The sequence below is a fragment of the Antedon bifida genome, chromosome 2 (genome assembly GCF_963402885.1).
Source record: "Antedon bifida chromosome 2, ecAntBifi1.1, whole genome shotgun sequence".
NCBI classification, from domain to species: domain Eukaryota; kingdom Metazoa; phylum Echinodermata; class Crinoidea; order Comatulida; family Antedonidae; genus Antedon; species Antedon bifida.
This window is the reverse complement of record NC_136227.1, coordinates 26,139,812-26,166,166: the sequence shown is the minus strand read 5'-3', so window position 1 is coordinate 26,166,166 and position 26,355 is coordinate 26,139,812. Positions and strand designations below refer to the sequence as shown.

At 32.2% G+C, this 26,355-nt stretch overlaps 1 protein-coding gene across 1 annotated transcript; it reads left to right on the top strand.

Moving 5' to 3' along the window:
- Positions 1-851: 851 nt before the first annotated feature.
- LOC144858779 (guanine nucleotide-binding protein subunit beta-1) lies at positions 852-26,182 on the top strand. The gene is made up of 10 exons (XM_078714893.1): positions 852-1,011; positions 4,742-4,793; positions 5,199-5,278; positions 13,832-13,977; positions 15,548-15,620; positions 16,011-16,173; positions 18,021-18,087; positions 19,349-19,550; positions 21,582-21,798; positions 22,269-26,182. Exons 3-10 carry the CDS (start codon positions 5,219-5,221, stop codon positions 22,373-22,375), a joined length of 1,035 nt encoding a protein of 344 aa, XP_078571019.1. The 5' UTR covers positions 852-1,011; positions 4,742-4,793; positions 5,199-5,218; the 3' UTR covers positions 22,376-26,182.
- Positions 26,183-26,355: the final 173 nt, after the last annotated feature.

The following is a 26,355-nucleotide window of genomic DNA, read 5'->3' as shown; positions in this document are numbered from 1 at the left end:
GTAATAAACGATGGTTTTTTGCTTTTTTTTCTTGAGATTGTACTATTTTAATTTGATTTTAATATTGATCATGTAGTGATGCTTCGATATAAAAGACCTAATAAACAATTTTAGATGAAAACATATAGAATATTTTGTATTTGCCTCTCAGAAAAGTCTTCTCCAAGAAAATCCGTCACCGTAACATTTCTACTTGACCTCCTTTCTATCTAACTAATAAATAATCGTCTATAGTATTCGCGCGCATTATTAGCATTTTGTCGCGTAAACAGGTATGCGCGCGTGCTAGATATTGCGTGTAGGGATTTCCCCTTTCTGCATAAACACGTGTTTAAAAATGAACTGAAAATATTTCATGCATTTATTCTTTGATTTGATTTTGATATGCCAGGGAAATATTACATCACCATGGATAGGCGTAGTTTGACGAAATTCAAAATATTCACATACTTTTTATCATAAGAATAAATTCAATTTTTCTTTCCCTAGTTATGTTATATGGGATGATGATTTAAATTTAAAATCACGTTTGTGTGTTGTGATTTTTCTTACATTTTTAAAAATTATTTTGGAAGGACTTGATCCTGGCACCATGATTGTTCAGAGCAATAAACAAAATTTAGTTCCTGCCGTAGCCTACATGTTGTTCTTGCTAGTACCGTATTTTCTAAATAATTGTAAACACCGGCATTTCAGTTAAACTTATATTTGTTCGATTTTTAAATATTTTTTTTGTGGCGTTACCTACTTTTAAAAATTAATATGTTTAGTTTTTATTTCCAAAAGCTGATAACGCCCTCTGTATATTTAAATTCATTTTCTTTTTTCAGCAGCAGTGAGGGGTTTCTATCATCATTTTCAGGAGCTAGAAGTGACCATTTTCCAAGGGACCCCACCCTGACCGTGCGAATGATAGAGTTTCTGTAATGGTTGGAACACACTCATTTTGACAGGGAATAACACAGAGAATTAAAATAATAAGGACTTTTCTTGAAGGAGTATAGTTCTAGGGTAAGTTCCGTTGCAGCCTAAAAGCGTATTATTGTTATAACCTAAAATTTCAAGCCATTTTAAGAGAAATAATCTTGCATTGTGACGCCGGGTGTTGGTTTGTGTCAAGATGGCCGCCGTGTTTACTGTGTGAGGGAGTTGGACATTTTACGATACATCTGCTATTGCTGTATAAACCGTGAATTTGGAACGTAATTCTTGGTAAAGTGTTCGTATAGAAAATATTGAAGAATCTAGCAATTGAGTTAAATCGAGCATTTTTGAATGAATAATGTCGATTTTTATCAATTATTTACTGATGTCTACCGTGGATAAATGGGAATAGAGCGTTCTCTCTGTTTCTTCTGGGCTGAGGCCTGTTTGGTGCGGAGCCAAGCCCATTCAGACAGCAAGGACATTTTATACGGAAAGGCTTGACTTTACTGGCTGTCAGTCTGGATGTTCGATCGATTATGCATGTATCTCATAGATTTTAGAAAATAACTTATTATTTGTAATTGAATAAATAATTCATGTTCAATAAGTGTAATTACTAATAAATAAATTGTCATAATGATATGCCTGCATCATCCATCATAACTTGCAGACACCATTTTTTTTTCATTCATTTTTTTCTATTATGCGAATACAAATTTGTTTTTTGTTATTGTATCAGTTCATTACTAATGTATGCAATGCATAAATTGTTGAATTTTACAGTTAGTTTTATTGAGTTTAACTGGACATTTACAGTACCTTTCTGCCTGTAGGGCAGTCTGTTTTTACAGTATGTACAGTATACATTTGTCGATAGATAAAATTTTACTAACGTACGGCAGCTTTCAATCTATATTAAAGCTACATTATTTAATGTGCAATAGAACGGTGCGATAGCCATCGATATGAGTTCACATCTGGTTTAATGTGCAATTTAAAACAAAACACCCAAAAGTGGTGATAAGACAATTGTGTATATTAACCCAAGGTACTGTATGATTCACTGATCGACACATAAATAATAAAAATACTTTGTGGAGTACGTTCAATACAATGTCCTACAATCTACCTATGTGTAGGTTTTAGGCGTACAAACAAAGCAGTATTTTCTTTCTGTACTATTTTTTTAAAAATGTTTAATATGTCGTGAAAATAGTGCATGACACGGAACGAAAAATAATTAGGCCAAATTTTACAAAATTTTGTTGGCCAGGTTTTGGGTTAATCCCAAAAATTGAGCCCATTAATTATGAGGGTGTTTAAAATTTGATAACACTTGACCACTGCGTAATCAAAACACACACACATATGTGTCTTGACCACTGCGTAATCAAAACGTGTATTTAGTTGCGTCCCTAAATTGATAATCGCATATTATTATATAATATGATTGATTCACTGTTGCATGTTCCTCGCTTTTTGATGTCCATTGAAGGTGAAATACATTTGCCAATTTAGTGAAGAAGACATTTTGGTTTCATAATCGCAAATGCCAACTTCCAGTTTTTTATGCTTCGGGCCGGTGGGGCGTCGCCAACACAATAGTTTTCCCCTTTTTTTTTGTCTTTTATTTTTCATAATAGTAATGTATGTTGATTTATTTTCTGGCTGCCTTGTAAGCATTTACATTAATTTAGTTTTATTATCTAGATGTGCTCTCCTGGGCATGTTCTGGCGGCCAGGCTAATTGTAATGCATTAATTAACAAACCCACACATACTGCAAGTTATAATATGATTTTGTAGACTTCACATTGATTGAAGTTTCAGATTTGTGAGCATGTGCAGTATAACACTACTGTATGTTCTAATGCAAATGATTTTGGCACAAATTGAATCCGAGTTGTTTTTTCTCTTATTTACTAACTGTGAAAAAACTAAAAGATTTACTTGAAAATTGTTTTGCTGATTACTTTGTTGAATTAATAGAATTTAAATTGTTATGGATAGATGTAAGAAACACAGCCTTTAAAGCTTTCCACCTTGTCAAAAGCTTTTCAAGCATTCTACCCACCCTAAGTAAATGTAACCTAGCACCTACCTAAGAAACATCTAAATAAAAAGTAGGCTTAATTGTTTTGTTTCTGACCTACCCTAACTTCCCTGGCTACATCTGTTTAGATTTGGGATTAACAAATTATTCCAATGATTGTTAGATTGACTGGTCCATTTGAATATAATTTACCGAGTTTTGAGAATATTAATGTAGATTTTTAGCAATTGTTATGTCTACTGTAAATAAATGGTCTATTCAATGGCAATAGAGCGTTCTCTCTCTCCGAGATTTCAATATTACATTTTTTTAATATAATTTAATATCAAAACAAAAACTTATAGATTACTTAATTTGGAGACTTAATACAGTACAACTCTACAATTTACCACTTACAATCGTTAACTTAAAAATATAAAATACAGATGTATATATAAAACAAAGACTCGCGAAATGCCGCCATCGGCATACGTTTGTGTCGTGGGCATATAATAGGTACAGTACTCCAGATATTTGCAGTTGTATTATCTGCAGTGTTGTATGTATATTCCAATGGAATGGTGGTGAAAAAGAAATATGAAAACGAGAAAAAACCTTTTGTTGTAGTTTATTGTACAAATATGAAAACACACGGTATATTATAATGTAGGCCTATATTAAAAAATATGTATACGAATGTTACATATGCCTAGACCTACATAATCCTGGTGCCAACACTGTAATTTTACGGCTGCTGCCGAACATTACGTATAATCCTTTTGGCGCTAATGTAGTTTCGTACCCACCCCTTAAAATTACTTCATCCAACCTATTGACGAGTTGTCTACAACATCCTGTATGCATACAATTGTAAAAAATCGATATTTAAAAAAATTTATAACCTTTTTTAATCAATTTATAATTCAGCACCTTCAGAAATCCATCGTCACCTTAAAAAAATCATCATTACGCTACAATGGCGGCCAGATAACATGTTGAGGGCGTGGGCTCGTTCACCTAATTGTATCGTGTGTGTTATTGTAAAATTTATACAAAAAATACAACCGCTTTAAAATCGAAATAAAAAATATTCATTTACTACTAGCTACATGTAATACACATAACAGTGATATGTATTAGGCCGTCATCCGTTCAACAACTAGCAAGGTTTACAATAACAACCCATTTTTCCCTTACTCAGATTATTATATACAATGAAATTAAATGTTTTGTGATCTGCCAGATGGCACAAGAAGAGCAGTTTCTTTTAAACAATTCTTTTGTCAATTGTTACACTACCAACTTAAAAACGATGTTGCTGTATGTCACAAAATAGAGACAATTGCAAGAAAATTTATTTTCATTGTGCTTTTAGATCTTGGCTGAAAATTTGACCTTTCCAAGGTCGAAGTAGAAATTAATGATTACTTGCAAAAATATTATTTTGGAATATTATTGTTGGTTTTAAAAAATAATGTTTGTAGAAGTAGTATGTAGGTCAGCCTTGCAGTAAGTGCTCCTACCCAGTTAAATTATAATTTTGTTTGTATTATTTAACTCTAATTGTAGTAAATGAATACATGGTCGATTTTCCCTGAGAGAAAAAATACAAATTTCAAGTATGTAATTGATGTGGACCCATCCTCCGTTCAACAAAGCACACACCCTAGAAAACTCGGTACATGAACATATGGGATGTTCTCTTTTTTTCCAACCATCCTTATTAATTTTTTTACACTCATCCTAAACTTTTCTAATATAAATTTGTTTGTTTTTTTTTCAGGTTCCCTGGAGCACACCCAGCACGTAGATATTTTTTTCAATTTTCTATATAGGTAAGTTAAAATATTGTCGTGCACTTTGAATGTGTAACTCAATGATTGTAGTATCTGTTTTGTTAATGATATTCATTCAAACTTGTTAAGAATAAGAATTAATTTTTTATGACTATTATTATTCCTGCTATAGAAAATTTTCCTATTCATTCTACAAAATATTTTATCTACTTTTAAACCAGTGTAAATTAGAATTATAGTTATAGTTCCAATATTTAAAGGAAAAGAGTACATTCATAGTTTTTGTGTGACCCAATAATTTGGTGAAATCTGAGAAAATTGCATTAATTCAAATTAAAAATGTAAAAGTATACAAACGTTAGAGATTCAAGTCATCACAGTTTTATTCTGATTTACCCTGTTTTATTGTGCACACATTTAATAAATATGTTTTTATTTTCACAGTATTTAAAAAATTTTCAAAGATGACTTCAGAATTGGAGACCCTAAGGCAAGAGGCAGAGTCCCTCAAAAACCAAATTAGAGTAAGTTGTTACTTCATTTTTGTATTTTAACTGGAGTCCCATAACAAATTAGTCGTAAGCCTACTAACTACAAGAATGTCATGGGTACAGTCAATTCACCAAAAACTAGGCTTGTCAAAGTAGCTGACACATTTCATAGAACTACTGTACCACAGGAACCTGGACTTAAAAAATGTTTAGTTGTATTGTTGTGACAATACAGGTTGTGACAATATAAGTAGTGACAATGCTGAATTGTCTTGTGCAAGACAATTGATCTTACAATCTGCTAGGTACAGTATTGCCATTGCTTCCGTGAAACTATACAGTATTTTAGTTTCCCCTAAACAAAAATCTGATGATCTAGGCCCAAATTTATTTTTCCCAAACAAACAAATGTCATTTCACAGGAAACAAAAGCATTACTTAGGCCTTTGTTTCACAAATTAACAGCCATCTATAAGCTGCTAAGCCAAGTACATTTATTGGATCTGAAGACATATCTTTAAAACATAGGATGTAACCAAAATATGGAACTGGGCGGTTCTGTTGGATGAAAAAGATTTTGTTTGTAAATAACACATCAAGGCCTAACACACCTGGAAAGTGTGATGTACCGACAATACACTAATCTTTGTTTGCTTTTTATACTGTATAACGTTATTTGTATAAAGGAATACATTATTGCAGCACCCTCTATTGTTTGGGCACGCCTTTGGAAAGTTACCTGAAAATTTAAATTGTCCAACTCGGGCCTCTGACATTCCATGTCAATCGTTAAGTTAATGAAAGTATGGTAAAGCTATAACATTTGTACTATAATAATTATTATGTAGTCATACTAATATTGAATAAACGTCTAAAGGTCAAAGTTGAGTATAAATTGTAAATCCTATATAGTACTTTAATTTAGGAAGTTGTACAAAAGGTGTGGTTACGGTATTAGTATGAATCCGCCACAATTTTTAAAGTAGAATTATGTACTCGTCAATTGAAATAGGTTTTTGAATGTAATTATTAGAAAGTATGTCTTTTCAAATTTCTCTTGATAAGCTATGGTAGCAATGGTCATACTTTATTTTAGACTAATTGTATTGTAAGATATTCACAATGACAATTTTAAACAATAGATATTCCATTGTTTAAAATGGTTTTCATCTCTATATTTGATGTTTTAGTAATTGATCTTAAAATCAAAAGATAAGAGTAGGAATGAATGTATTGAAAAAGTGCTATTTTCTTGGTTGTCAAACATACAGTATTTATGTTTGTAATACAGGGTGTTTTTTTTAATGTGAAATATTATTTTACATTCTTTGGCTCTACGATTTTTCTAAAAATGTATTTAATAACTAAAAATTATTAAAAATTGAATTGGATATGCAGTTAAATTATAATCATTTAGTGTCTACATCATACTTTTCACGCACCTACAGTATATAGAATGATGAGTTAAACCTCAGCTTATTGTAGGTTATTTTAATTGCTGCTGTTCTATCCTGGACCTTATCTCCAAATAGTATGTTTCTTTTGCAGCCTTGCGGTCATTTACCACATTTACATCATAATGATGACTTTACAAGTAATTGTACATTCATTATGAAGTGAAAAATTGACTGTTTTTTTAGCAAAGTAGAACTGATATTCAACTAAATTGAATGTCGAAAGGTGAAGCAGGTTAGCATTTTCAATGAGGAAATATTGCTATAATGGTGACACTTTTGTACAATTTTTGTGTTTTGAATGTATATCTAGGCATACTGTGCATAAAGAGTGTCAATAAATTCCAACAAGTCATTCAATTGTAACCAAATAATCACCCACTTTAGATTGTGAACCATCAGACTTATTTATACCATTGTCATTCCGTCAAATATAGGTCCCTTTGGTAGATTAAAGAAAAAATCTAACCTGTGTATTGAGAGCTTTAGAAAATTGCTTTCTTTTGTGGTTTAATTAAAGCAAAACATGAAAGTTTGAGGAGTGACACGGAAGTTGTACCAGGGTTTTCCTCAATACTTCCTCTCATTCTTTCCTACATTCCCAGTGTTGATGAGTTTTAGATCTTTTGAATAAGGGGTTGTTAGTTTATAATAACCTGATAATAAAATCCTTTTTTGACTTTTTTATTATTTTTTCTGAATGTGTTTTTCTTTGAAATTATTTTTGGTGTGTACAGATGAAATAATGTGTACTATATTAGTAAACTCATTTATTTCATCGTACACAGTACTGTACAATGTAACCTTTCTTCTTACTGTATGTGTAGAGATTGTTTTGTAGGGTATTGTTTTTACTAAGTATTATTATAATAATCCACATCTTGATCATACATGTTGTCACCACAAATTCATTGCATATAAACAATTCTCAAATCATTTTTAAATTGGAATTCATACGAATAAAGCCGCCCTGAGAATACAGTAATGCTAAGGTCCTTTATCTGCTGCATGAAAATAACCGGTTAAAAATACCTAATCGATTCTGTGTTACAACAGTAGAACGCCATTTAACCTATTGCTGTGCCACTTTTAGCTGCAACGGTTATTGATGGACAGCCACTAACCTTATGTCAACTACACTACAGTAACATTTAAATTGACCGCCAGAGCCTAATGCATTTTGGGTACTGCGAACGATTTCCATAGACAGCCACCCACTGATTTAAAAGGTTATTTAGGAACAAAAATTGGGCAGAAATGCAGTCGATATAAAAACTATATTTTAAATCTATTTTGAAATAAACAGTCTCTATGCAATAGAAACAGACCCTAAGGCAGGACTACAGTAGGGGCATAGGTAATGCTTAAGCTAATTTAAATCCTACCTTAAAGTAAATTTAAAATAATAATAATATTCTTGCCTAAACAATAGCGATGTACTGTACATGCAATGTGAAAATGTCTTGATCTTTTATTTCAATGGCAAGATACTGTAGTTTGATGATTGCAACATAATAGGCAAATTCAAATGATAATGACATATTTTATTCTGCCAAGTTTATTGTGTTATCACACACAATCGCCAACATAGCGTTGTTAAATTTATAAAAGAAAACCACATCTTACAATGACGATTTGATACCACTGATACGGTGACCATAGAAACGCATCAGTAACAGTCCATCGCTTGTTTTGGGGTTATTTTGTTTCATTGTTGAAGAAGCAATTAATCAAAGTCCTCTTTTCAGTAGCGTGCAATTGTAGCACATCATGTACCTAAAGGGGAAATTTCATTTAACTGCTTAGCGGTCGCTATGCATTTGTTTTTGTTGTCAAGGTTATGTGCTTAGTAACTATTTCAGCATAGAACGTCAGAATGTTTGTTGTATTGATTGTGTTACTCACTAAAGGACTGTGTTTGCTTCTTGACAACAATTGACAGCGGAAAATGAGATGTGCCGTACTGATGATGATGATGATGATGATGAACGCATTGTTCAGAAACTGTTTAAACTATGGATTATCATTATGGTCATGATTTATGATTTTAACAAAGTAATGAATGAATTGGTTTAAAATAGTAAATAGTTCATTCATTCATCAGTGGAAATTTACTTCCATTTATTGTCATTTGCATATAAAATATGCATAAATTATGTTTGCTCTGAGTTATTATACAGAAACAGATAAATGAAAAACTACCAAAAACAATTGCAAAGTGTCGCATCACTCTCGTACCGGTATACTGACAAGCAATCAGTGCCAGAATGGCAGCTGGATAAAAGCTATTACGAAACCTATTTGTATGAGAAATAGTGGACCGGTAACGTCTACCGCTATATAACACCATAAATTTTTAATAATAATAATAATGATAATATTTTTAATATCATGTATTTACAAAAGGAGTAGTTTTCAGAAATCCCATCCAAGTTGATCTTTTTTAAAACTACAGTAAATATTTATGTGGCATAAAAATGGCACTCCATATTGCTGCACGGACCATTTCAGATTTTGTGGTACCAATTTTGGGATATTAAAAAACAGATCATTTAAGTGATTTGTTTGGTTGCCCGCTTTTCCCTAATTTTAAAGAATAAATGGTTATGTTTGATTATGATCCAATGTTGGACTATTTTAATAAATGATTGATTTGGCATAAAAATGGCATTCCATATTGCCGCACCATTTCAGATTTTGTGGTACCATTTTTGGGATATTGAAAAACATATTAAAAGGATGAGCAATTTGTTTGGTTGACACACTTTTCCCTAATTTTAAAGAATGATCGGTTACATTTGATTATGATCCAATGTTGGACTATTTTAAACTTAGAGGATGCATAATAAATCTCATCAGGATAGGGAGTGGCACTTATTTTGAAGGCAGAATAATTCTTGTACTGAGTAGGAGTTGAACCATACATCCTGTGAATCGCCGCAAACCTACTTAATCCTCATTCGCACTGAATTATTATGAGAAGATCACAGTAAACATTCCAATCTTAAGGATCTTTTACATCTGTTCTGGCGCCGGCAAATCAAATCGAACATCAATGTTTCATTTTTACACGGCAACACGCTTATCTATTGGCGCATAGCCTCATGGTACGTTGAAAACGAAACATTTAAATTTTGATTTGTTGGTACCATTCCGAAACAGATGTGAAAGACCCTTTACACCATCATTGGAATTTTCCTTTAGGGTCACCATCAGCAGTCTAAAACTTGCCAATTCATAAACTATACAGTATAGGGCGATAAATCGTGACCAAAAAGTGCACATTCATTTCATATTTCACAAAGTTCGCTATAGGCAGGAGGAACAACAATGACAGTTTATTTGTTTTAATATCTGCAATTTACTAAATAGAGAGGTTTCGCATCGAGAGGGTAAGCGAAGGGGACAGTAATTAACAGAACGTGACAGTTATTTTGAGACACAAGCTCCTCTCCTAGACATATTCCACAGACCCTGTACACGTAGACTTGGTGGGCGTGTGAGAAGTTTCAGGCTAGGTCTAACATTTGCAAAGTTTAAAAGGATGAAACTAAAACCTAATCAAAACCTTAAATGGAACTAATACGAGAAGAATATTATGTTTTAATAATTAGGTTTACATTTACAATCAACTAAAAATGATAAAATTAAACCTACCACATGCATCGCCTTCGTACAGATCGGCCATTTTTAATTGTTGAAAAGTTTCAAAATAACGTCATACACACTGATTCATCCATCGGACCGAACATTAAATCGACCAAAAACAGTAATGAAATAACAATAATGAATGGAACAGAGTATACCGGGCTTATACACAAATTAATATTTTGTATAAAATGCTGTTTCCTTTTTATCTACCATACCCTGTCATCTACTGTCCTGATGCGAAAGGTTAGTAGTAATAGTATCCATTACGAAACAAGTCAACACCAAACAATTTAGTTTCCAGAAGGACACCGCCCAAAATTGAATAATATATTTTCTGCCAGATTGTTATTACTTTAATGAACTCACATGATAGTTGAATTGATAAATGTAGAACTAGAGGCCATCTAGTAAATTAATAGTATGATCTAAAAAATGAATTTGTGAAGAACTAGAGATGTTGCATCAATGAATTTGATTTAAACCAAAACCCCACAGCATCACTTGTATATAACTAGTGTATGCATTATTATGCTGCACTGCACACACTGTATAACGCATTGAGTTTGTAGCACTGTGCCAGAACACACTCGGAATGATTCTGTTCTAATTTGAAATTCATACATAGAAGTAGGGACCAACTAGAAAATGCTTAGACTTGTTGAAAATTCACATAGAAAAGGAGAAACTTCCAGATCTACTACAATTATGGGTCATAACATTTTTCTACAACATTCTTTAAACCAAGAACGTGTTTTCAATTGATTAAATTATATTTTTTATTTTAGTAGTTAATCAGAAGTGAATTTAGTAAGTTTTTTTTAATTTTATGTTTTTATTGGTTGGATACGTGTAAAGAACTAAGCCTAGTAAGTAGTAGCTGACACCCATAATATATTTGACTTATAATATTTTACTAATTACTGTAGGAATATTTTATTTAAAAAAGTAATATTTTGGATTAATATTGTAGGGTGTGTAGAGTACTGCACACAGATCTTTTTTTTTTCTTCAGAAATTGCAGAACCAAATTATTTGAGGTAAAGAGCTAGTTTTTAACCTTTTAGATGCATTTTATTGTTCATGAATCTATTGAAAGAATTTGTTTTGTGGACAATTTTTGTTAGAGGAATTCTAATTCTTTTATTAAACAGTTGGATATTTCGTTCTTATCACGGTTGAAAACACACGAATATTAATTTGTGTATGTGTATCCTTGTTATTTTTCCTGTCATGTGCTTTACTGATTACTGATGGTTTATTTTCTCCCATTTAAACGATTACAAGATTATAAATTATTTTTAAAATAATATTGAGTGATGAAAATCCGCCTATAAACTCATCTATGGTAAAAATGTGAGACAGAATTTTGACTGGGCCTAGAGTCAAGATTGAAGCTGCTTATTTACTGATGAAGGTTCTATGGACTTGGTACTGTAGGTGTGTTACGAAACGAATATGAAATGTTTTGTATTTGTGCATTGTTAATGGCAATCTTCCAACTCATCATGTTCTACCTTTAATAAATTAAAATGGATTAAATAAATCAGTACATTTTGTTCTGACACAGTTAATGTAATTGAATACACTGCTTGATATTTTCTACAACACTACAGTACATTCAATGCTCAAATTAACTGAACTTAATTAATTTAGCTTAAAATTGCACTTTTGTCATTGTATTTTCTTAGGAAAATAGCTTTATGTTGTCTTGACAACAAAATCATGATTTTTTAAAGATGAAAACTTATTTTATTTCTCTGTCATGATGTCATTTCCTGTCAGTCAAGGTCAAACTTGCTTCCTTATTGACCTCAAATTATAGCTAAATATATAGCACTGTATTTAGTTTTTTCGGACTTCCTTGACAAGAGAAATACTACTTTTGAATTGAACTTGTTGGTTATAAGTATTATTATTATTAAATCATTTCTTCACTTGCAACGAATTGGAACATTAAAACTAAATTCAAATTATTCATTAGATTCTCAGCTTAGACATTTCGTAATGTTACCAGCATATAGTCAATGTTATAGTAATAACCCTTGACCTGTTATCCCACTGATGAACAGGAATTAGAATACTTTTACCTGCTCATACAATCACCACTCCCCAGTGAATGCTTTGTTAATGAAGTGTTACAACAAAGAACAAGACATGTATTGTGTAATTATGTTAATGAGGTTTATTGTAATTGTAATGATTGTAAAATGTTTCTTGTGGAATAGGTACAAAGCTTTTCTGATCAATGAATATTAAAACATAAATAAACAATCTTAATATGTATTATAATGAGACACACTTTAGAATACATTTGTTGCTTTTCAACAAATTCAATTTTGTTTACAATGCCTTTTTTAAATACTTTTGAGAATTCTTTGGTTTAAATCTGTGATGAATATTGAACAAAATAAGGCATTAAGTTAGGAATTAAAAATGTGTTATAGTACAATAGAAAGAAACAAAACAGGTGAAGTTAAGAATTACAACAAGAACATGATAAAGCCTTGCATTTTATATTGTTTCATAAACAATAAAAATGAAGTTGTGAGGAGTGGAACAGTTAGCAGGCTTTGCCGCTAAAATTGACAACCAGGAAATATTTACATGTACTGTACTTCCAATTGTTTTCTTGTGATTAAATATGAAAGTGAAAGCATGATATTAAATTCAGTAAATAAGCATTTTGTGATTTGTGTTCCTTTATTGTGTAATTTGTAAGATTTTAGTCCATTATTTGGAGACAAATGCATAACTAATACTATAGACCTACCATTAGACCATTACAAATAAATGTATTTGTAATGTCAGTAATTTATGTTATCACTTTGTATGTATTTTTATGATGATTTTCCTAATAAATTCAAATCAAATCATAGATAAGTACGAAATAAAAAAGTATTACCACGTTCCATTTGATCTTTATGTATCTTTATTGTTTAACAATCTGGCCATACTGTAAGTCACCAGCATTGTTGGGGCACACTGTGTTTTACTTCGATGTATGTCCCCTCCTGTTTCCATGGATCTGAATAAATTTCATCACATATCTTCCATGTTCATTGTGTCCATTTATTTCATACTTTATCTACCATACTTTAATTGGAACAACAACAAAAAAATGTACTCCTATATTATAATGATCCAAATTTGTTCACAACACCAGACCTATAATTCTGATAAAGAATGTAACAAACTTGATCCCATGTTAGCCGTTTAGTCCAGCAAATAATGCAAATATCTTAATGTTCATAATTTTCGTAATGAGATAACAATTATAGAAATAAGGGCGTGTGAAACTCATTGAAATCCATACTTAATCTGGGCCTGTAGCTGAACAGAATTTAACAGTGTTTGTGCCCAATTACTTTTCCCCAATACTGAATAAAGATTGAAAATCTAGCCATGTTTTTACCATACAGTATACATTAGCAAAATATGCATACAATTTTGTAACATAGTTTACTTTTGTTTTGTGTTTTAGGATGCCCGAAAAGCAGTAAATGACACATCCCTATTCACAGTAACACAAAGCTTGGAAGTAGTTGGTCGCATACAAATGAGGACCAGAAGAACACTTAGAGGTCATTTGGCCAAAATATATGCCATGCATTGGGCATCGGATTCAAGGTACAGTAATGATTCTTTTTTTCATATTGTATATCCCTTCAAAATATGACAGACCAGACGGGTTATTTTTCTATGCATAGAAGATCTTAATTGGACTGCTTACTGACATAATCAACCATATTGCATTAATGTGTATCCCCTACAAAATAATATAATATTTAATCGGACAATGAATATAAACATTTCACTACAATTAAGGCCAATTTACACAGACGAGCAGTAAAGGTAGCGGAAAACCTCGTAGTTGGTCCCACATAGAATTCCGAGTGTGTTTCCGCTCAACTGCCCGTTTTGTGTAAAATGGTCATGAATAAGGATTAACAGATAACATATTTTTATTTTCCGCTTACCGTTACCGCTCGTTTGTAACTTGACCTTTGTACAGTCAACACTCTTGAAATGACACCCTTGAATTTATACAAGAAACTTTATTTTTGTTTTTTAAAATTCTGTAATTAAAAGGGATTTGAAGGCCACCTTTGAATCAAAGCTTGAAACTAATTTCAGTTGTTACAGCATAACACTGTGCTTCTAATACTTCACATACTCGATTTGTAACCAAGCATGTCACAAAATAATGATTATTTTGAAGAGCCTAGCGTTTCCTCGGCTTGCCATGTTACCCGGCCATACGTTGACTCTTTTGGACTTTGTTCCTAACTACAAGGAAATGCAGCTTCTTTATGATGGCAAGCAGCTCACACACTATTGCATACGATTTGTTCATACACCAGAATCAAACAGCTTGGAATTAATTTTGCTATAAATATGTTGTGATTTAAAAGAAAGTGTTGACATAGAAGCACATTATGCATTGCATGTGTTCAAAATAATTATTTAAAAAATTCATTAAAAAAAAAAATGATGTCAATCCAAATGGTTTAAAATGATTTTTTAAATAAATTAACCAAATCAAATATTTTTTCTAGTTTCTAATTATTTAATATTGATTTTATTTGACATGTTTCAAACAGTATTATTGTTTGCATTGTTACTCGGCAAATGTATGTTTCTATATGTCTAAACTGATTTACTACAAAATATTCTGCCTTAATAAATAAATCAATATTTATCTTGTTGCTTCCTTTGTTCAAATATGAAACACACCTGTGTGATGCTTGTTATTCTATTTAGAATTCTACTAATTCTAAAGATTTAATATTTTAATTAATAATCAAGACCTGCTGTTATGGCAATCACAGTCATCATTGGTAATTTAACTATATTTTCTCGAGTCATTTTCTGTTACAATGGATGGAAACAATACGTGGGAGGGGAGCCAGTGCCTTGTCTTTAGACTCTTAAGCTTTGTCTACACTATCAAACTTTATGTGACAAAAAAATGTGATATGTCCATATATGGACATGATGATGTCATATCACTACCATATTTAATCATACCACTACCATATTTACTGTAGGCACATCACACTTTCTTTGTAAAACTAGTTTGATAGTGTAGACAGCTTTAGACATGTTTGTTGCTGAATTTAATTCTTGGCTCAATAGTGTATTAAAATAATAACAATAAAAGAGTAATACATTTTTAATATTTTCTTTTTATTAATAGTGATTGTAGAAATTTAGTGAGTGCATCTCAAGATGGTAAACTTATTGTCTGGGATTCCTATACAACCAACAAGGTAAACAATCCTAATTGTTTTTTAGCTTTGCGTTATCAATATATCTGGAGTTTGATGCAGACGTATGGAAATTTATGGCAACATTCTTTCTCTCTTTGTTCCTAAAAGACCTTTTTGTACTTGCCCACTTTCCGTGTAATAAGATATCCCAGTATATTACGGGATTGAAGCTCATACATACAGTAGTATTAGTCCCTCATAATTGGTTAAAATGTTCGCTATCGTCAGACTGTCACAGCCCACATTCTATAGATGATAGGCCTACTTTAGGTGAGGCTAAGAAAAACGAGTCTTAGTCCCTACTTTTTTTTACAGTATAGTAACTCTTCCAACGATACCAGAGATGTGTTTTTTCTTCTGTACCTTTTACTCAAATATTTTATTTTCTAGGTGCACGCAATTCCACTACGTTCTAGTTGGGTAATGACATGTGCGTATGCACCATCCGGTAATTTTGTAGCCTGTGGAGGTCTCGATAACATCTGTTCAATTTACAGCCTTAAAACCAGGGAAGGAAACGTCAGAGTTAGCAGAGAGCTACCTGGTCATACTGGTTAGTATAACAATAAGAACATAAGACAGACCTGTGAAGGAGTAATAAAATAGTACCCTTGCTTAACTATACTGAATACACACACTTATAGGCAGGGGCTCCGTTACCGTACCTAAAGAGCCAATAATATCGGCATGGGTTCGAGGCCGACTCGCTCTTAGTTCTTCTTGGATAAGGACTATAAACTGTAGGTCCAGTGTACGTAGTTATAAAAGTGTGCAAAAAAAGATCCCAGTTCATCATCAGTACAGTGATTAATTTATGATAGGACAGTGATTAATTTACTATTTGTAATTTTTGGCCATGTGCCTAAAAGACTTAAAATATAGTCTTGCTTTCTAACTGAATATTCTATTCCTGTCTACAGCCTTTTTTCATACAATCCTCCATAACTACTTCCTTATTGGACAGTCAATGCACGGACATCTTTCATTTGTTGCCACACCCATTTTTTAACAAATCTAAACCTATTGAAACCTCCTGACCTGCTTTCATTATTGTACAGTATCTTTTAGTTCCTATATTCTGATACAATTTTCCTATTGAAATTAGTACAATTGGTAACTCTACATTTTTACTAATACACTGTAGTATACTCTTGGTTAATAATTCAACATTGGATCTGGTTACAATCACTACAAAATAGACTAGTATTGTGTAGAAACAGGAATTTGTCATATCTCAATCCTTTTTATTGCTCAATATCAAAAATACTATTTGAATTGTGGTGGTAGGTCTAGAATGCCAACAATGCAAGCAGTATTGTTAAAGGCAAGCATTAGGAACTCTACTCAAATTGTCAGGCATTCACAAATCTACAGCAGATTACCTTACCACAAGAAGCAAATCATCATAATCATATCCTGCTATTTAAAACAAGTTTACTAAATCTTTAAAATTTTAAGAGAATACAAAAGGCATAATTACTGTATTTTCTACAATTTTTTGAAGGTATAATAAATATCCTATGCCAATAACCAAACTCATTTTCAATTTATTGTTGAAAATTAAAATAAGTGTATGAATTCATTGGAATTATTGTTACTGGTTGAACAATGTTGTAATTCTCGAGGCTAGAAAGTTAAATTCAAGTATATTGCACCTGTGGTTAAAAAAACAATCTGTAATTAGTACAATTTCTTCCATTCACAAGCTCATCAATAATAGATATTCCCATGACTATAGCAGTCTGTGATACTCCAGCCTTTAATTCATCTCAAAATGCTTAATTAGAATACGACCCGATGACACGTAATGTCTGCTTATGAATATATGCATGATGCATAATAATGAGGTCTTTGTTCCTTTGTAGTGTAAATAAACCAACAGACTAAAAGCTATATTAAATCTATTTCACTTCAACTTAATTCCTTCCTTGGTTTTATTTCACATAGATAACAATTTGTCTTTAATATATATATTTTTTTTTATAAAAGAGCCTGTTAATAATTTTTTTTTTTTAGTGCAATAAGGAAAATTGTTACAATTAATTTTTTTTTTTTTTAAATACATTTATTATATTTAAAATCTAGACTTTATAGAATAGGTGTAATTTTGTAGAAATGAAAACTGATAGAAAAATTGATTAAATATTTGGATTGTAATCTTAAAACGGATAGTTTCTATTCCTCCTCAGTAAAAAAAATGTTTAGTTTTTTTGTTGAAGTAGAATTACTTAATACAAAAAAAGTGTGTTAGAATTGCATCGTCATCCTCACGACAATCGGGCAATATACATTTACATTAATTCAAGCTTTTTACTATATTTGTGTATTGTTTATCTCGCTTTATCTTTTAAATATTCCTAGTAATCAAATAAATTAATTTTTATCTTTTTTTTTCCCTAGGTTATCTATCTTGTTGTCGTTTCATTGATGATAGTCAGATTGTGACAAGTTCAGGGGACATGTCATGGTGAGTGAGGATAGGTATTACTATTGATGAGAGAGCTTGGGTGCTTGTATGATATTGCTATAATTGTTTTATAAACATATTTGACATGGATAGCAATTACATTATAAAAAATATTACCCTATACCACATCTACAAAAGGTAACAAGTTGAAACCATGTTCGAACGCGTAGAAATTTTCTCCCAATATTTCACTAGGGAGCTATGCGAGATGTTAGGAAAATAGAACCCACCAGCAAGAGGCATGTCCTTTGGTTTCGAGATGTCTCGAATTTGTACTGCGCATGTGTGCTTTGTCCAGGTATTTAACTGACCAATCACAGTACACCAAAGTATTGGAGCGTGCCATTTTTTATTCATTATGAAAAGTGCCACTAATAATCAAAAAGCGCCCCCAACTTTACAATGACAATACTACTCCCGAGATTTCACAAGGTTTGTGAATGCGTGTATGAAAACATTTAATATGTCAGCAGATAAAAATATGTTACAAGGTGTAACAAGTTGTAACAATTTATGCAGTGTGAAAAGGGCATTAGATAGCGATTTTCCTCTGTAAGTCTACATGTAACATAAATGGGGCTTACATCTACAACAGAGTGTGTAAGCCTAAGTCACTATGTTGAAGTCTTTTCCTAATGACTAACAGTTTCTACCTTTATTTAGGTTGTTTTCCCCAAGGCAAAAGAAAATAAATTATTAAAATGTTGTGGAATTTACTATTTCCTTAGCAACCATTATCATATTCTGCATGCATATCCTGTTCATGTGATGATAACTTGCAACTTCTGCATTCTGTGCCACATGCAAAAGAAATAATAATTATTGATCAAATTATTAGGCACCACTTTTTAAGTCTAAAATGAATCGCCATTATTTCTTTCAGCTCTGTCTACACTATCAAACTAGTTTGACAAAAAAGTGTGATGTGCCCAAATATGGTAGTGACATACCCAAATATGGTAGTGATATGACATCAGCATGTTCGTATATGGGCACATCACATTTTTTTGTCAAACTAGATGGATAGTGTAGACAGAGCTTTACAATAAAAATGTAAAAATGATATACTCATCTTTCAGTTTCACACTGGCGTGTCCTTATAGGTACCACCAAAAATGTCTTCATCTTTTCTCAGAGTTCTTTTCAATGTTGCATCCTTACAGGGACCAATAAACATAAATCGATTAATCTTTGTGATAAAAGTAAATATCAAACAAACACATTCAATGTGTTTTTTTTATACTTTTTCTCCTCTTTACAGTGGTCTCTGGGACATAGAAACAGGACAGCAAACAACATCCTTCACCGGCCACACAGGCGATGTAATGAGCCTTTCCCTTGCACCCGATTGTAGGACATTTGTTTCAGGAGCTTGCGACGCATCTGCAAAATTGTGGGATATTCGAGATGGCATGTGTAAACAAACTTTCACAGGCCATGAATCCGATATCAATGCTGTTTGTGTAAGTTTTCCACATTTTATTCTCTTTCGTTTCACTCAAAGTGAAAATAAGATTGTTTTCCACTTTGGCGCAATGCAACGACGTTGGCCAATCACAAAGCAACAATTAGGATAATCCATTGCTTGTGATTGGTCAACTTACTTGCATTGCGTCCTAGTGGGAACCAAACTTTAAAGACTAGCTCTTTCAATAGAAAGGAAGAATATCAAATCAGACTTAATTAAAAAATTCATTTTTCATATTGTCAATTAAGGAAATGTAACTCCCAAAACCAAACTTTCCTCGAGGTCCAAAAGGTGCCAAATTCATTTTTACCATTAAAACACATTCCGAATACCAGACTTTCAAGAAAACTCCGGAAAAAATTCTCTTCCTTAGATATCCGACTTGCTTCATCTTACTCTTCCTTCAAATTTTTGCTCAAGAACCATCTTCTCCTTGTTTTAATTGCTTCCTATTTCCTGCCTTTTCTCTGAGATGGCCAATTTAACTTAATTGAATTCATTGTTTTATTTGATTTCCTTCTTATTCTAATTATTTTGTGCATTATTTTATTTTGTTTATCTTTATAAATTCTATTTATTTTAATTTTATTTTAATTGTTGCATGTTTATGTCTTGTCATATTGTATTTTTGTGAGGGTCCCTAATGATCAGCTTCGGCTAGATGGACCACCCTCATAAAATATAATTGAAATAAAAAAACAAAATAAACAAACCATGTTGTTATATATAATAATATGTGGCCAGCCCAAAGGTGGTATTGGGAGAGAAGTATTATACTATATTATATTCCCTGCATATATAAAGAATAGATTTAGGTTGCAGGTGTTGTAATTATGACTACATAGTGTGAGCATGTGCAGTCACCTATCCTTCACCCCATTAGCTTATTATTAGCCTTGTACATGCTAATTCACCTTAATCCGTAAAGTTGCTTGTAAGGCGGGGTTGCAAAATCAAGTCTATTTTTTTTGTAACGCAGGTAAACACAAAAATTGTATTCTTATTCCTCATTTCAAATGTGTATAATTTTTTAATAGAATAATTGCTGGAAGTAATGTTTGATACCGTCAACATACAGAGAATTATCATTTCTGTTAAGAAATTATTATTAAGTGATCAACTATAAATAAATTGATAATTTTAAATTTATTTTCATGGCTATTCTGACTTTTGTTTTTGCCTCTTTCATTAATTATAATTTAATCACAATTTTAAATATATAATTATGATTTTCATTAATTTTTCCGAAAAAATAAGATATTAAGAATTTACCTGATTTAAAAAATTTACATTTTTGATTATGAATTTTAAAATAATTTATAATACTGGAAATTGGAAACAATTTTTTACATGAAGATTTTATTTATTTATTTCAACAATAACAATTCAACTCTCTCAATACCAGATACCCTTGGGCTGGTCTAATATGTCTGGTTTTCTGTAAAGTCTGATCAGAATGTGTTTCTAATGGTAAAAATGAATGTTGGACCTCTAGAAACGTCTGGTTGTAGGAGAATTTCCGGTTTTCAGAGTCCGGTATTGGTATTCCCAACTCAGCATTTTTCATTAATGTCATAGCAGTTCACCATTTTCCTCTATTATCCTAGAACTTCCTTACAATAAAAAGAATGTTTGTTATTCTAGGTTTTTACACCCAAATTGATAGAAATATTAAAGATATTGTCCCTCAAAAACATAAAAAATGAAGATTAATTAAATCAGACTTTAAATATGTTATTTTGTAGTTTTAATAAAGTTAATCACTTCTGTAGAAAAAAAAAAGAAAAAAAATAATGTTTTCACTTATAAAATGACAAAATAAATAGTTAAATTTCACCAAAAACCATTGGCTGGCAGCCAATTTGACCATTTTTTGCTTTAAATTACAGTTTTTTCAGGTGTTTTTTCGTCAAGGTGGATAACTATTATGTTACATTAAAATGGAATATTCAACAAAAAATTTTCAAGAATTATTTTTTCAGGGGGACAATACATCTTTAACTAAATATTTGTTCTTATTCCATAGTTCTTTCCCAATGGCAAAGCATTCGGAACTGGTTCTGATGATGCTACTTGTAGGCTTTTTGATATTCGCGCGGATCAAGAACTGGCACTCTATTCTCATGACAACATCATCTGCGGTATTACTTCCGTGGCCTTTTCAAAGAGTGGTCGTCTGCTTTTAGCCGGTTATGATGATTTTAACTGCAACGTTTGGGACTCAATGAAAGGCGAACGAGCCGGTATGTACCTGTTTTTAATGTCTAATTTATGTATTTAATATTCAGATGGTCATAGTCTGAGGTCAAGTTATGTGATGCATAGAATATACACACGTTATTACCAATGAGCGTCAATATGATACTTAACACAAGGTGCAATTTACCTGTGAGCATTGAAGTAATTGTGTCTACACAATGCTAGTTCACTAGCGCGTATCATTACATTGTGAATTGTCTGTAGTAAGGTTGAAGTAACTTAATACAAGGACACTACCCAGGGCTTACACCGAACAAACTGCTACTTTGGAGCTTATTTCGAATTGTATGAATGTTCCTATTGTGTCTAACATTATTGTATTTAATTTTAAATTATTGTATTTATATTTAACAATGAAACTATCATGATATTTTCTGATTAAGATTTTAGAAAACAAATCAAAATGCAAAAACCGGTATAAATATTAATTGATTTAAATATTTGTTTTATACAGGAGTGCTTGCAGGTCATGACAATCGGGTTAGCTGCTTGGGAGTGACAGAAGATGGAATGGCCGTAGCTACTGGCTCATGGGATAGTTTCTTAAAGATATGGAATTAATCAGACTTATCCCCTCCCCTTCTCACTAGCAATTGTATTATATTTAGCCTAACTCATTTACTATGATGGGTTCTGCCCTGCCCTCAAAATGTAGTGAATTGTGCTCTCAATTGGGCTGTATAGGAGAAGACGGGCTTTAGTTGTCTTATCTAGTAGTGACACAGTGTACAAATGCTCAGATTTCAAACTTTAAAAAAATCTTTGAAAAAAAATAACGAAGAAAAAAAAAGACCTAGGAAAAAAATTGTCAAGTCAGTCATTTGTTTTGAGTATGTTTTAGGCATGGAATCTGTCGTGAGAGGAGTGCTGGATTGGTTACCCCACCCTCTCGTTGTGTTCACATTACTGACGGAGCATTTTTGATCCCGGCACAATACTGCAATTTTTCACGGTCATGTTTCAGATTTAAATGGATTGACTTCTCCCGACACAGCGTTTATGAACTCTTGTACAGCGAGCACCCTTTACGATTGAGGTACAGCGCGGGACTATGTGTGTATAGCATGTATATGCCAGTATAATCACACAGTGATATATCAACTCACTGGGCATGCGTGCACACATTAACACACACACATAGTTGTCCCGAGTTCTCTGATCACCGTCAGACATTGTGCGTATAGTTTCACTGTTAGCTTTCTCGCATCGACGACTATTGCTGATCAGAGCGAGGTTGAAACTGTTAATTAGTGCTTGATAAATGAAAATACACAATTGTAGTGTGAATGTGGAATAATATGTTCTGCATATATTAGTGTAACTTTAATAGTTTCTTTTTATCAAATTCACTGGCATTTTTTATCATGCCATGGAACACAGATTATTTCCCTTGTTTGATGTAAATGACGTAATGTTTATATTTTCGTTTTTCTCTCTAGTCCAGATATGTTTTTTGATTATCTTATTTCTTAATTGTATTTTAAATATTCAATACACATTTGATTATAATATGTGGGTAAAATTCTCTTGACCGAGAGAGAATTTTCGTAGTTTAACATTACACCCACCTAAAGCATGGCGTATTAATTCTTGTATATTACTCGTGATTAGGCTAGGTTAGACTAAGTCCCATGTACGTGTATGTTATCGTGGACGTGCAATTCCTATAGTAGCACATTAAAGTTTTTCACGATTGACAGGTTTTGAGAATTTGTTTGTCAATCAGGTAAATGGCTATATTTATGCCAGAGAAAACGAACTGTGCGTGTTTCTGTCCTGACAGAAATTCATATTGTGTTGTCAACTTTTTAAGTTTATTTACGGACAGAATTTAACTTGCCCCAAAATAAGCTGGTAACGTACTGCACTGTGTACGTTGGAACAATCGTGCGCACTACACTCGCAATATTTATGGTTACTGGAAAAATTCATCCTTGTAGGATTGTGTATAGAAAGTGTTTTTCTCGACAATTGATATATTAACGTGTAGTTAACCCTCGCTGATCTTGTTGGGACAGTGTGAGCAACAAAAACCAGTGATGTCAATTCTGTACTTGGTGCCATTCATTTTCACTGGGTTTATATTTGTTCAATCTTTAGTGTTTTAGAAGGTGCTAAATCAGACTTCACTTTTTCAACTGAGCATTTTAGTTATTTAAATCATGTTCGACAATATCTTAATCAGCTTATTTTTTTTCTCCTGATTGGAAATTGTATATATTATATATTGAGAGCATATGAGAGCGTCTTTAATGGTTCGTAGAAACGATTAATTTAAGCATTAATACAGAATAAATGCAACGTGTACAAGTGTCGTCGTTGCAGGCGTTTTCTAGTAATATACAAACAACCGTTTAAGCTTTTAAAAAATCACTAGTTTTTACTTATTGTTACATGTTGCCTTTTTTTAATTGTATGTACCGTTTTCTGTTATCTCTCTCGTCAATTTAAATAGTATGTATCCATGCACACAGACTTTTGAAAAACATTGACTTCAATATACAGTATACAGAATACACACACTGATTACAGGTGGCTATTGCCACCTGGATAGTGAATGCACAGTAATGTTGTTTTCAATTGACTCGTTGAATCTATTTTCTCAAGTAGCAAATTGTATACTGAAAAAAGTTGATGATCGTATAAGAGAATGTAATTATTTCTGGATGATGTTATTTCAGAATAACATTAATTATAATATATCAAAATATATACATTAGGCTAAAGGGTGACTTATTTTATAAAATATCATAAATATACTGTAATAATGTAAAGAATGAATTTTTTAGGGTGAGTTAAAATAGTAATCAACTACTATGCTTGTTTCTATCGGTACAAGCAATATCTCTGTTTGTCCGCAATATAGAGCATCGCCATCTGGTACTTTATACCATAGATTAAAAATTGTTATGGATTCATTGGAATAGAAAATTAACTTATTTCTACAAGGCCCATTTATTTGTTACTGCTACTGCATTTTCAATAACGAATAAAATTCTGAAAAATTACTTAAAGTATATAAATATATAATATATAAATAGGTGTTATTTCACTAAAACCTGTAATTGGCTTCATGATAATTGTGAAATTTAACATGTTGAGATTCATTTATGTTGCGTTAAATCTCTAGGAATGAAAGTAAATTTAATAATAACCAAAACTGAAGCTGTTTACATCAAATACGCTTCACTGATGACACAATAAAAGACATTCCGATTGAAGATGAGATCGATACAATTTAGTACTGGAAAATACAGTCGTTTTGTTCTCGATTTCTTTGAATTCTGGGTCTGGGTCATGACCATTTAAGAATACAGGTTTGTTAAGAATATAGTATAAACTAATGTTAACTTTGAGATTGGGGCTTTTGGTGCCATTGATAATGTAAGGGCACATATCACTTGGATTCAACGAGAGCCCATGTGTGTTGCCTAACATTAAACGTGTTAGCATGCAAATTGGGTCAAACATAATGGACGGTGCGTTTGATAGCTTTGATGTCAGAGGGTAAAAATATTTGTACAAAGTGTTTAAATGATGATGCATTGTGCAGAACTGTTGTTGGCGTCCTGGGGGTGAAATTTAAAGGATGCTTTGTATCTCTTAGCGGAGAAATCGGTGCATATGTTATCAGATTGCGCACAGTTCAGTAATATTCATGAGAGAAAAATTCTGATTTTTGGCTTTGTACCGTAATTCCATTATCACAAGTAATACTATTCCATTTTATAGATGAAAAGTAGTAGGTTTTAGAACACACAGATAGTTAATACTTCTGATAAGTATCTGATTCACGTTCTATTGGTGTTTAACTTTTGAATTGTAGAAATTTAGATCATCAATAACCATGTTGTCATGTATTATCTATTTACTTCGTGACAAAATAGGGGGGGGCGTAGATTTCAAAAGCTTCGTCTTCTTTTCGGGACGAAGCTCTGAAAACCACGTCCCCCTTTTGGGGGTGGAGCTTCGAAAAGCTATATCCCTATTTTAGGGGTGGACTCTATGAGACGCACCCCACTGGGAATAAGCTTTTGTCACATTTCCCACTTTCGAAAGGAGTTTTTATTAACGTCCTTTTGGTGGCGCTTCTATGAGCCACATCCCTACTTTGGGGGTGGAGCCATGCCCCTCTTTTAGTCTTTTTCTCACGCTGATTTTGTAAGTTGGTAAAGCTAGCTATCTTATTAAAATGTGTAAGGTGTTTTTGTGTATCGGACAAGGCTAGACAATATTTAGTAGCCTCTTGTGACCTTTGGTGTGGCAGGGTCCATTAAAAGGACATATGCACTCCTTATCGATACATCTTGTGGACTTATGTATGATGTGATTAAGTTGTCAATTAAATGTTCCCACAGTAGAAAACAATGTTTCCTTGTCTTTTTTTTGTCGTGTACATACGCAATGTTACCAGAATTTTCCAAACACTGCCTTCCATGTATTTGCAGGTAGGCAGACTATTGGTACTTTATGCAACAGTATCTTGTTCAATGCAATTCCACATAATTATAAAATATAATACATTATAAAAAGCCAGATAG